The 13,795-nt window shown below is 39.6% G+C and overlaps 1 protein-coding gene across 2 annotated transcripts in view; it reads right to left on the reverse strand.

Moving 5' to 3' along the window:
- The window catches only part of SCEL (sciellin), a 252,536-nt gene that overhangs the window by 138,392 nt on the left and 100,349 nt on the right, over positions 1 to 13,795 (reverse strand). For both annotated transcript variants that reach the window (XM_054701462.1, XM_054701464.1), the window contains 2 exons: positions 12,215 to 12,377; positions 11,697 to 11,957 (listed from right to left, as the gene is read on the reverse strand). Coding sequence is in view for 1 of the 2 variants with exons in the window: in XM_054701464.1 (XP_054557439.1) it covers positions 11,697 to 11,705 (9 nt within the window). In the remaining variant the exon portion in view is untranslated. The remainder of the gene's footprint in view (positions 1 to 11,696; positions 11,958 to 12,214; positions 12,378 to 13,795) is intronic.

The raw sequence follows: 13,795 nt of genomic DNA on the forward strand, positions 1-13,795 counted from the left end.
TGAAAGCCCTGGGACTATCAAAGTGTGGCTCAGAAAATGGGTTACACACACAAAACACTCATTCTCACTTCCCTGCACCTCTAAGTCTTTTCATTTCTTCCTCTATATTAGACTAGAAATATCGAGGACACCATTGAGTCCATATTTCATCAGTCAATTAAGAAGAAGTAACTAAAATCAACCCCAGTTGAATATAGAATTGCATATAGGCACATGTACTTAAGCTGACACATTTTGTATCTAGCAAAAATCACATCCTTCCAACTATGGGCTACAATCTTCAGAATTCACTGTCATGTATATCAGACAGAATTTTGCAAACAGAAGTTAACAACATTTTATAATTTGGGGGGTTGACTTTACGGTAGGCATCAGGGCATTTTACACTGGTCGGGGGAAAGGCAGGCAGCGAGGCATTTGCGACTGGAACGCTGAGCTGCCCAACTGCTTTCACATGTCTTTCCCTAAGCTGAGACCTCCAATTATCCTCTTAGCAAGACTAAGAATTTCCACATAAGAGACTAAGGCTACAAATTGATACAAGCCAACTGGAGGCAAAATCTTTGAGTGAGGGTTCCAGTTGTCAGCTCTGGGACGAAAAAGTTTACACATTCTTTAAGGACTGTCTTATAAAGTGACTGGTTTTCAGTCAGTGCCTTAAACCAAGAGTTAAGGACCCTGAGTTCGTCCTTTTATGCCATTAAACTGTCCATTGCTATTTACTGCTATGCTTAAATCCCTCACACCTTTCAACTGCCCTCTTGCAGCGTTCATTTTGTGAATTAAACCTAGCTCTAAATGACACAAAGGTGATGATTTGATTAGCTGTTTTTCACTAATCTCAATGACTGCTCGGGTCCACTTCCTTGGGATCAACCTGATATCTGCTACTCCTGGCTCCCTCCCAAGACATATAATAAATTCATATCCCCCTATTTTCCTGAAGCTCTATTGCCTGCAACCTCTCCTAGTACAATTTTCGGTAAAAGTTTTTGGATGCAAACACAAGAAACTGACACTAACTGAAATAGAAATAGAAGTGATTTAAAAGAGACTGGGTAACCCCTATATTCCTTGGGGAATAGTAAAATTAGAATTTTACAGTCAGAAATAATTCCAAGAGCAAACCACAGTATTTGGCAAGTAAAGACATCCTGGACCTCCTGCTGGCCACAGACTTTGCAGCAGGGTTAGTCAGCTCAGTGACCAGACCCTACATGCTGCTGTGGGAGCCGCAGTCACTACAGTCTTTAAGAACCAGATGTGGCATGGCTGTTATCCTCACCACACACGTGGTCCAAATATATTTTGGATGTCCCCTGCTTTTTCTTGTCACTTATTACTGACTCACATTCTGGCAAGCAGATGGGTCTGACTGGCAGAGCATTGACCTATGACCTAATTGCAAGGAGCTTAGAGAGGTAAGTATCTAGCAAGCATTATACGGGAGAACACTTTCCAAAAATGCAAAGAAGGTTCTTATGCTTGAATGGACCAAAAAAAAAAAATTGACAAATATCTACTATACCTGCTTTATGAGAAATAGCAGGGGTTGTGGCTACAGACAGACCCACTTCCTTCACTTTCTATTTTGCTTTGGGCAAGTTAACCTCTAACAACTTTTTTTTTTTTCTCATAAGAAAATGAATATGAAACCGCTCTTGTGGGAATAAAGATAAAGTGTGTAGACCAAATGTTCAAAAATTGAAAGTTATTTCCTTTTTTTAAAAAGGTTTATTTTTATACAAGAACTGGGGTATAGGCCAGAGGCACGGGAGGGTGAGAGGACTCACCAGAGACAGAGCAGGGAACAGAACAGGCAGACTGACTGAAAAACACTGCTGAGGGGAGCAGCGGGCCTGACAGGAGAGGTCTGTCACGCCATGTGGGTATCTCCCTGGCCAGCTGGGAATTGAACCCGAGCTTCAGAGGCTGTGGACAGCGTCCGAGCACTGTGCTCAACCCGCTGCACCACTGGCGAGGCCCAAAAGTTATTTCTTAAGAAAAAAAAAAAAGAATCAGAATGTACACTCTTTGGGGAGGCCTCATCTTGAAGACGTTTTATTTTATTGAATTTTCATATAGTTATGATTTTTCTCCCCAATTCAAAGAATACTTTAGATTAGAGATGAAGTTTTATATTATTTTTCCCACAGAATTAAACAGTCACATACTTAATAAATGAACTAATATCTCATAAATTGATATGAGGGATAGCAATTGTTTGTTCAATAGCAGTGAATCAAAGAGCATATAAATACATGGTGTTTTCATAAAATACAAGGAAATATAGGCGAAACACTATGTGATATGCACATCAAAGACATCTTTACAGACACATCACCCAAAGCAGTGATAGTGAAGGCAAAGATAAACAGCTGGGACTACATCAAATTAAAGAGCTTCTGCGCAGCAAAAGAGACAATAACAAAAACAAAGAGAAACCCCACCAACTGGGAGGACATTTTTGCACACAACACTAATGATAAAGGACTGATCACAAAAATCTACAAAGAGCTGATGAGACTCAACAACAACAAAGAAAATAATCCAGTCAAAAAATGGGTAGAAGAGCTAAAAAGAAACTTCTCTGAAGAGGAAATGCAAATGGAAAGGCATGTGAAAAAATGTTCAACATCACTTGTAATCAGGGAAATGCAAATCAAAACTACCATGAGATACCATCTGACACCAGTGAGAATGGCACATATTAAAAAAACTAGCAACAACAAATGTTGGCGAGGGTGTGGAGAAAAAGGAACTCTTCTGCACTGTTGGTGGGAGTGCAAACTGGTCCAACCACTATGGAGAGCTGTGTGGAGATTTCTGGACCTACTAAACATAGAGCTTCCATATGATCCAGCAATTCCACTCCTAGGTATTTACCCAAAGGACACAGAAACATCAATTCCAAAGAACATCTGCACCCCTATGTTTATAGCAGCTCTATTTACAATAGCTAAGTTTTGGAAACAGCCCAAATGCCCAAAAATAGATGACTGGATCAAGAAGATGTGGTCCATATACACCATGGAATATTACTCAGCATTCAAAAAAGATAAACACATGCAATTTGCAGCAACATGGATGGCGCTGGAAGGGATCATACTCAGCGAAATAAGCCAGAAAGAAAAAGAAAAATACCAGATGGTCTCACTCATAGCAGGAATCTAGAAAACTTAAATAAGGGACCAGGAAAATGGATAACTATAAGAAAGTGAAAATCAAAATCAACAAAAAACTATGAACCAGAGACACTTTTTGGGGGGTGGGGGGTGGGAAGGGAGGGATTGGGGTCAAAATAAGGGGGTTGCAATTGTATGGGGAATATAAAAATAAAATTTATTATTTAAAAATAAATAAATAAATAAATACACGGTGTTTTACACTGCAGCTTTGAGGTGGGTTTCTAAAGAGTCTTCCCTGATGACCACAAAGTGTCAGGTGTTTTACTCTGCATTACATTGGTCTCTTAGGAACACTAGGCCTGGATGATATCAAACAGGTCATCACTACTATAACAAACTCAAATAAAAATTTCAGTCATCAGAACTAAATCAATTCGTGGACAAATAAATGGCAGTATCTTGGAATGATCTAATAATAAGAAATACATACTTCTCATAAAAGTCCCCAAAATGAAACATTCCATTAAATCTAGATTGAATTAATAAAATACAGTGAGAAATGCTTTCAAAAATTGATAGTTTTTTGGGCTCAGCGGTTGAGCACTGGGCTGCAAAGCTGCCCGCAGCCTCTATAGCACCAGTTCCATTCCCGACCGCCAGTGGGGGTCCCACATGGCACGCAGACCTCTCCTGCCGCCTGCTGCTCCCCTCAGCAGTGTCCTCCGTCTGTCTGCCTGTTCTGCTCCCTACTCTGGCTCTGGTGAATTCTCTCACCTTCCCACACTTCTGACTTTATCCAGTGCTTGTATAAATAAATAACTAAATCTTTAAAAAGAAAAAAAAATTGATAGTTTTTTATTATTATTCATTCACAGTACTGAAGAATACTATGGCTAAGAATAACTTCCTCTCCTGAAATAGACCCTACACCTCTTAGAATGGAGATTAAACAAGAAGAATGAGCAAACAAAATCTGTTTTAAAATTTTTTAAGGGCCTCCCCTGGTGGCGCAGTGGTTGAGCGCTGGGCTGCGAAGCTGCCCACAGCCTCTGCAGCGCCAGTTCGATTATCGGCTGCCGGCAAGGGTCCCACATGGCGCGCAGACCTCTCCTGCTGCCCGCTGCTCCCCTCAGCAGTGTACTTCATCAGTCTGGCTGTTCTGTTCCCCGCTCTGGCTCTGGTGAATCCTCTCACCCTCCCACGCTTCTGACTGTACCCAGTGCTTGTATAAATAAATAAATAAATCTTTAATAAAATAAAATAAAATTTTTTAAATGTCTTCCATCATTTACCCAATGCTAGAGAATAGAAAGTTTCTACTGTGTCTACAAAACATTAATGATTCTATAATGATTCGATTGAAGGGACAAAATATGGCCTCCTATTTCTACCCACATAGTATGATCTTGGCAAGTTATTAGGCCTAAGTTTGGCTTTCTACAATTGCAAAATGGATAAATTGGACAACATTTTTCCCAACTCTGAAAGCTTGTCAACTGTCCTTGGCCAAAGTCTACTTGCCTATTTCCCACCCCACCTAAATCAGGTTTTAGTTCCATTTGACTTGATTGATCAAGGTAATTGGCCAAAGGAGATAAAACACAAATTGCAACATTGCCAATTCTGAGTCATATAAACATATAATAATCTAGTTACGCAGCTTTATTATATTTTTAAATGATTTTTAAACCATTATTCACACAAATTGTTGTCACAAAGTACAAAGAAAACTGTACTTGAAGGGAATTATCATTGACAGAATTTAGTTTGACAAATCAGAAGTAGAGAAAATGTTATTTTTAAGTGGCAGGGGAATGATCCCTTGGGTGATATAGCTCAGATGGGAGAGAGTTGTCACAATCTGGATTGAAGCCAGTCTCTTAGTTATGCATTCCCTCCTTATTCTTCTCACTGGGTTTATCTGGAACTGGGATGCTGACAGTTACCCTCCCACTGAACCCCGAGGCACTACTATACTCTGGCCCTCCCATACAATTAAATGTGTAATTAGATATCCCTTTCAACCTTGCCTGTGCATTTGCTTTTTGCGTCAATGTTTCACATAACCCTAGATAAATAATTGAAATCTTTGTCCCCACACCCACCACTTTTCTGTCCTCTGCTTTCTTCCTTGTTCTGCTCTTAATTACCAAGACCTTTCTTTCCCGACACCCATGGTGGATACTTCCACATGCCTTCCCCTCCTTGTCTTTGGACTACAGCCACCCTTCATGTGTCTGTCCAGTTCCATCTCTGTCTCTACCTGCTCCCAGGCCTAATTTTCCCCTCTGTGGCTCAGCTTCCTTCTCTAAACCCAGGGCTTTATTTTGTCTATGTGAGACTCCCTCATACTTTGACCTTGTACATTTGCCACTATTTATTCAAATTTCAACCAGATTAGAGGTGACAACACTGAACAGTGTCTGGACTTTAATCTTTGATCAGGAAGCAACTTATGAAATTTCAGAATGAAATGTTTTGTCTTGAACAATAGTAACTTATTGGGAAAGACATCTTTGAAAATTAATAATTCAGTGGATTTTTTTTTTTAGTAAAACTATAACGAATCATATTTTATTCAACAAGGACATTGAGGGCCTAATATTCTGGGAGTTACATATGAAAAAGATATATTTAAGTTCAAAAATTATACAGCCTACTAAGAGAAGTAAGTGTACAAATGACTCAATTAGGATGGTATAATTTTGCAATAGAGGTAGGAAAAAATGTAAATCAAGGTGCTGCTTGATCATAGGTTCATCACAATATTTACTGGATAATATTAAACCTGTGTTCATATATCTGCTTCTCCTTTTAGATTTTGAATTACTGAAGAACCCAAACATGTTTAATATCTCCAGCACCATCAAAAATTTGGACTTTGTATATAGAAGTTATTCAATAAATGTTGACCTGAATTTTTAGGTCTGCAAGCACTTGGCGGGGGGTGGGAATTCATGGATGGATTTGATGAGAAGATAATATCTGATCTGAATCATGAAAGATGGGTCAGGCTATTCTGTGAAGATAAAAAAATAGAATAACAATATCGAAATCATGGGAGGCATGAAATAATAGTAATAAAAACAAGTAACATGGCTCTTCCCATGTTACTGCAGGCACAGGCAGTTGAGCGCCGCGCTGTGAAGCTATCCACAGCCTCTGCAGCACCAGTTCGATCCCCGCCTGCCAGCGAGGGTCCCACGTGGCACAGCAGACCTCTCCTGTCGCGCCCGCTGCTCCCCTCAGCAGTGTGTTTTGTCAGTCTGCCTGTTCTGTCCCCTACTCTGTCTCTGATGAATCCTCTCACCCTCCCGCGAATCTGGCCTGTACCACAGTTCTTGTATAAATAAATAAATAAATCTTAAAAAAAAGACCCAAAAAACAAGTAACATATGCAAAGAAATTATTTGCATTGTCACTGAATTCTTGCAATACTATATGACATAGCTACAGTTTTTTACAAAAGAGGAAAATGAGTTACAAAGTGGTTTAAACTACAGTGAGCATCTATAGTCATCATTTGTTGGGTTGGCCTGTTCAGCATCTAACTCCTGTTAGTATGCCAATCTCCTTCTAGAGGAATACCCCCCTGAATATAGATGTAGGCATGGAACCCACCACCCACACAGTAGGCAATGATCTAATAATGCTCTCACTTATTGCCCAGCCTGCCTACAGAGTAAGGAAGTCACTTGGCCTAGGTGAGTCAGGCAACTGTAGGGACAACTACAGCTCACCCCTATAGAAGGCACAGCAGTGGAAGCAGCTGGCAGAAACCATTGTCTTTCTTACAAAATTGTTGTTCTGCTTCTCACTGCAGAGCTCCTCAGAACACATTGGTTTCTGCCTTTTATAAGTCAGGTCCCTGTGTTTGAGAGATAGACATCCTAGCAGCAAATTTCCTGTTGAGGAGAATTAGCCAAATCATTTTCTATTGCTTGCGAACATGAAACTAAATAGAACTCAGACACCATATAGCTTTGGTTCTCACATCTGAGCCCCTTTGGCTACCACATTTGCATCTGCTGCCTTTGGCTACAGCCTTTGCCAAATTCCAAATCCCTGAGGCCAAGGTTGCAGAGTCTCAGAACTGAAAACAGGACAGCTTCTGTCAAAGGAGCCACCTGTGACTTCTGTGTTCAGGAGGCAGCTGGGAGCCATCACTTGGATTCTCATGGACCCTAAATGAATATTCTGGGAGAAAGTGTGTCAGGTTTATATGCTGAAGGAATTGATTCAGTGACTAGTGGGAGACTGAAGATACATGAAAAAGAAGAGACAATGACAGAACAATGGCTCTGAGAAATGGGCAGGAGATGGGAGGATTGATCTTGGACAATCAGAAGCATCCTCTTGCTCCCCATACCCACCCTCCTGAGAATGCAGAAGTATGTACATTTATTGAGTGCAAGGAACCAAATGGAGTTAATTGTAAATAGAGTCTACTTCCTCTGCAGGGAAAGAGCCATGATAATCAATGATAGTGCATGTAGATGAGTAGTGAAGGGGATTGAAGAAAGAAGTGAGGACTTGGAAAAATCACCGGGAGAAACAGGAGAGGGGCGTCTATTGGGAACTGGCAAAAGGACTGCTAAGCTATAGTGAAGCAACTGTTTGTATTTGCGTTTGCTAATAGCAGTTAACTGCTCCCAGGCATTTTCTGAACAAAGACCCAGACAAAGAATAACAAAAGCTTTCCCTGAAAATTTTCAATGCTATCTCAGGAATTTGGCAAAACCTAACAAATTTCCCAAAACGGAAAACCCTTTAAACTAGCCTCTCAATTTTGTGACTTTGAAACATTTAAGGGTGAAATTTTGCAGCCTGGAAGGACTAAAGAGGGAAGGGGAAACAGAGATTTGTTCTTTTTTTTTTTTTTTTTTTTTTTAATAGAGGCATGTTTTATTTATTTATTTATTTGTTTGTTTGTTTGTTTATACATGCACTGGGTACAGTCAGAAGCGCGGGAGGGTGAGAGAATTCACCAGAGCCAGAGCGGGGAGCAGAGCAGGCAGAAGGACCGAAGTACACTGCTGAGGGGAGCAGCGGGCGGCAGGAGAGGTCTGCGCGCCATGTGGGACACTCCTCTGGTGGCCGGGGAGCAGCCGGGGATCGAACCGGCGCCGCAGAGGCCGCGGGCAGCTTCGCAACCCAGCGCTCAACCGCTGCGCCACAGGGGAGGCCCGAGATTTGTTCTTAAGTAACCTGAATTTGTCTGATTCAGTTATTTTTGCGGCGAAGAAAACTGGTACACTCAGTATACAGAAGTATGAGGGAACAATTATATAAAAGACTTTCAAGACTCTTACATATCACTGTCTTATGTAGTGACAAGCATGTTAACAATTCTATCCAAAGTGGTGTTAATTATTATTGGTGAAAAATGCTCATCCCCAAATGATCCTTGTTGCAATTAAGTAGACAATGAACAGCTCATCTCTAATGTCTCTGAAGAATACAGTTTGGGTGTGGTGATGTTTGATGATTCAGCACACTGAATTAAATCTCACACAGTCCAGCCTGCTGGCCCTGGTAAGCAATGAAGTGATACATAAATTGTAGACTTCACTTTAGATTACTAGCTGGATTCATGAAGTAAAGATGTGCTCCTGACATGTTAAAGGAAAATGAACAATTGCTCTGCATCAGTTGGCATATCCTAAAAGAAGACAGCATCTGGATAAAATTCAACATGCAATTTTAGCTTTTGTCACATTTTGAATAAAAATAGTTGACTGAACAACTACCTATTTAAATTATTGAAAGCTGGTGATTACAAATAAGTATCCTGGTTGATAATTAGAGTGGCAGTAGAAAGCATTCAAAGTATGAAGAGCTTGGATAGGATTCCCAAAGCAGTGTGGTGCAAACAAAAGCAGTTTGTTCTTCAAAAAAGGGGGTGTTCTAAAACTGTTGCACTCCCGGATGGGGACTACAGTGCTAGGTTAATTTACTTAATACTTCAGAAGTTTGGGGTTTTCAAACTACTGCAAAGATGAGGTCAAATAGAGATTAAAATTCACTGTTATTCTCTGGTTCTTTCCAAAAGCATCACATTCTTAAAAAGAGGACTTTCAGTACCCAGGTTTTGATTTGAGACCCAGGAGAAAAGCAAAAAGATAAATTCTCTTTCTGAAAAATAGTATCATTCAAAATAGCCACTAGAGGACAGTAGAAACACTGGGGATGTAGCAAGGCAACTGCTGACATCAGAACCTTAAAATGAAAGCTCTTTTGCAGAATTTTGAAAGCATTTGATTGTGTAGCAGGAAAGCAAGAAAGAGATAGGGGGAGAGAAGGGAGGGGGAGATATAACCTAAATGGGAAACAGCAGTAAAAATATATCTCACCAGCCTGCAAGGATTTTCATTGGCACACATTACTATGACAGTTCCATGTCTTGGGGACAACAGTTGTAGGACAGTGATTCAGCATATGATGAAATGAGGTCAGTCCCTCAACATGCTGATTTAGCACTACCTCCAAAACATGAAAAGATCAAGGAGTCTGGACAAGTGTAATACACTGAAACAGGAATCACTAGGCACAGGCCTTGTGGGATATTCAGACAGTGGCTTTGGTAGTCATTCGCTGTCCCTCTGGATGTGTTTTCAATGTAAGCTGCCTTTTTAGATTCCAAAGTCAAAATTTTTACTTTAAAAAAAAATTCCCGTGGCTCTATTTAACCCACGCTATTTGTGGGAGGTGTGAAAGAAATGACTCACATGATAGCTAAAATGCTTGTGAAAAAATGCAGATAAAATGGTGACAGACATTGAGAGAGTCAACTCTTATTTTCTAAAAATCTTTCCAAAAAGAGAATCAGGCTTGGAGTGGCGAGAGCATGAATAAGAATTAATTCTAAGCATTATGTACAATCCTAGACCTTGGAGCTAAGAAGTATTTTAAGGTCCTCAGCATCTAACATTTCCATTCTTTCCAGCCTATAATTTCCCTCTTAGTCATTTTAAAATAGAAAAATTTGTACACTATGACATTGCATACAAGCAGCTTTATTCCAAATCAGTTGCTACTGAATTGACCATCAAAATATGGTTGTAGGTAAGTTAGAAAATGTTAAAAGTAACTAAAGAGTCTTTAGACATAAATATAATGAAGAACAAAAATCAGGACCAACACATTTTGATTTCCCAAAGCAGAGCTCAGTCGCTTAGTGTTGAGTCTTCCATGAACAGCACTGTGGCTCCTTGGAGGAAAAGACTTTAGGAACTTTTGAACTGAAACAATGGGAAATGACCACATTCTTGTTCCTTCAGTAAGATGACTAATCCTAACTCGTTTACAGTAAGAGGAAACAAGTGTGATATGTAGGTCCAAGACATTTTCTCCAACCATCTGTCTAAAATAGATCTGCAAATAATCTATTGAACTTAGGTACTTGTAGTTTTGTCAGTAAATCCTTACTTTCATATGAATGCCTAGATAAGCAAATCACTTAGTCTAATGTAAGGCATCTTATAATGGGTCTTCTGACCTAATTTTTTTCAAATCTTGTCTCTAATAATCTATGAGAACTTGGGTTTGCTTTTCCTTTTCCTCCCATAAAAGAGAGTTGCACAAGCAGTGGAATCAGACATGCCTTGAATATATGGCCAAGCTGGGATCACTAGAGTCATTTTACTTACTGTAAGACAGAGAAATCTGAATTAGCGCTTCCGAAGATTCCTGAAGAGCCCTTTATCTACTACAGTGGTTCTGAGCAGAAAGGATTTTGAACAACTGGTTCTACTGCAGGCAAAGAACCTAACTTATAAGACAAATTGTAAAATAAATTAGTGGTATATAAGGGGTTAATGTTCAGGTCCTAAATTTTCTGTTAATCTGAGATATGGTGGTTCCAGTTAAATAAATTCAAGAGAGTCCTCTCTGAAATGTCCCTTTTCTCAGCAGATGAGAAAATCATGTTACAACATTCCTAATTGTATTTTTTCAAATGGCCCTGTCTATCTTAAATTATAGTTACTTTACACTTCTAAACTGCAAGGTCAGAAGAATGCAAAAACACTAACTCAAAGGAATATGTGCACTCCTATGTTCCTTGTGGCTATATTTATAATAACCAAGAGTTAGAAACAACCTAAGTGCCAAAATATGGTATATATACACAGTGGAATACTACTTAGCTATTTTTTAAAAGATGAACAATGGCAGCTGTGATGACATGGATGGAAATGGGAGGGGATTATGCTGATCAAAAGGAGTCCAAAGGAAAAAGACAAATGCCTAATAATTTCACTCTTATGTGAAAGTCTGACTGTAGAATTGAGGCTCCCAGAAGGGGGCTGTGGAGCGGAGGAAGGGGAGAAGCATTATAGTACTTTGGTAAGCATGAACGATATGGTCACACTCATTTAAGGAGCTGTGAACCTATACCATTGAGTCATACACCATATTGTAAACCAATGTTAACTCAATAAAAAAATACTATAACTTAACAAAAAATTTAAAGAGCAGGGTCATGCCATTTAATTGCCTCGTACTAACACACATTTGACTGGATGAATGAGATTGAAAGGTAGAAGATGAGCAAGGAATGAGACTCACCCAACACATTTCCCTGGCATGCAGCTTCTAATGCAGTTTAATCCTCCAGCCTATCCCGAGGCAAAATGCAGAGCTTCCGTGAATGGTTCCTCCTCTGTTCAGATTTTCTGTGAAGCCTCAGGCCATGCCCTCTGGATGTAAGAGCTTTTCAGAGTTTCTGCTGAAGAACTTCAAGTTGAGGGTCTTGAATTGCCAGATAATGTTATGGTTGGTCTTCAATAGGGTTGTGGCTAGCACAGTGACTCTCATCTTGGAGGTGCTCTGTACAAGAGGAAGAAAGGAAAGAATTGACTAGACAGGAAAACATTAAGCTCTAGTTTCTTCAATATAGAACATAAACCAATCTACCAGGTGTCTAGTGCAAGACATGTTGTTCTAAAGTCCTTCTGAGCTCTTCGATCCTCACATTCAACAGTGCCATTAGAACTTCCAATGACAGTTTTATAAATTTGGATGTTTTAGGGAGAAGTCAGGTTCTTTGATCTCTTACATGCATTGTAGCTATTTTTTTCACTTACTCACTAAGCTCTTCTGTGCTTCTCAAACCTTCTCCAGGTTATAACACTTGTGAATTTTCTTGCACTTTAATTATATTTAATGTCTACTCCACCAGAAGCCCAAAGAAGTCCTGTAGTAGGAGTGAGATCTCCCTGAAGTGAATGCTGATAGAAGGAGGAGTATCTACAATAAAACAAAAGAAAAATAATTAATCCTGATGTTGGAACAAACACTGAGATAAATTCTGCCTGTTCATATTTTTACAGTTGGGAGGAAATTTTCAAAAATAATAGATTCAATTGCTTTACAAAATAATACCAAGACGGTCATGAAAATTAGTGTTTGGGGAGTTTATTAAGTAAGGATAATTTTTTTTCCTTCCTTCCCCTCTCTCTTCATCCTTCAACTTTCATTCCCTTCTTCCTTTTCTTCATTTTTGAGTTGTTAAGCAAACAAATGAACTAACCAAAACAAAACCAAACTGTTAGACTATAGGCCAAATTTGTGGGAAGGGAAAGAAGACAGAGAGTACATAAATCAGGAAAAGGGAGACAATGCACGGTAAGGACAAAATTGCACTTTTAGCAGTGAACTTAATGTAGTTTTATCACATGCTGATTCTCAGTGACACACACCTGAAACCTACATGATGTTATAATACACAAGGGACTGTGGTGATGGATCACGGGTGCTGTGCTGGTGGAATAACTACAAGGACTACATCAGAAGGGAGAAATCAAATGCTAACAAAAAATTAACAAAAATGGGGGCCTCCCTGGTGGCTCAAGGCGTTAAGTCGCAGCACTGTGAAGCTACCCACAGTCAATGCAGCACAGCTTAAGTTCGACCCCTGGCCAGCCAGGGAGATACCCACCTGGCACAGCAGACCTCTCCCATCTCACCCATTGTGCCCCTCAGCAGTATTTCAGTTCATTTGCCTGTTCTGCTTCCCACTGTGTCTCTGGTGAATCCTCTCACCCCCTGCACTTCTGGCCTGTACCCCAGTTATTATATGCATAAATTAATAAATCTTTACCAAAAAAATTAACAAAAATGTAAGAAAATAAATAAACATGGAAAATATGTATTGCTACTTCGTGAAATTTTAAAAAGAAAACAAAAAAGCATTAATGATCACATTCTTGAAGCTCTCTTTTAATATAGGTAGTTCATATCCTGTTTTATCAGAGAGAGTTTAAACTGCAGTCCCCTAAATGGAATACAGGTTTTAAGACTGACCAGTGGTGGCACCTCCCCACACTTGCCCAGGCCAGGATTCATAGTTATAGTTCAATGTACACTCCATATATCTGGTTGGACTCTGAAGGGACTGTCACACCAAACAAGCAGTCGCAACTTCTAGGATCCTCTTCTGCCATAATGAAGCACAGATGATCATACAGTGCCTTGGATTTCCATGCATTATTTTTGGTAATATATAAAAAAAAAAAAATCCTACTCTGATTTTTATGATTCCTGGAATTGGCTGCTACTGAGCAAGGTTGAGCAATCTATTTCTGTGAAGGGAACGCCCATATTTCTGGGAAAATTTAGGCACATTCCTTCTTAAAAAAGAAGGAAAAACCAAGTGGTCGTCAGCA

Source organism: Talpa occidentalis, unplaced genomic scaffold (genome assembly GCF_014898055.3).
Source record: "Talpa occidentalis isolate TD23 unplaced genomic scaffold, MPIMG_talOcc4v2.1 talOcc4.5, whole genome shotgun sequence".
Taxonomy (NCBI): Eukaryota; Metazoa; Chordata; class Mammalia; order Eulipotyphla; family Talpidae; genus Talpa; species Talpa occidentalis.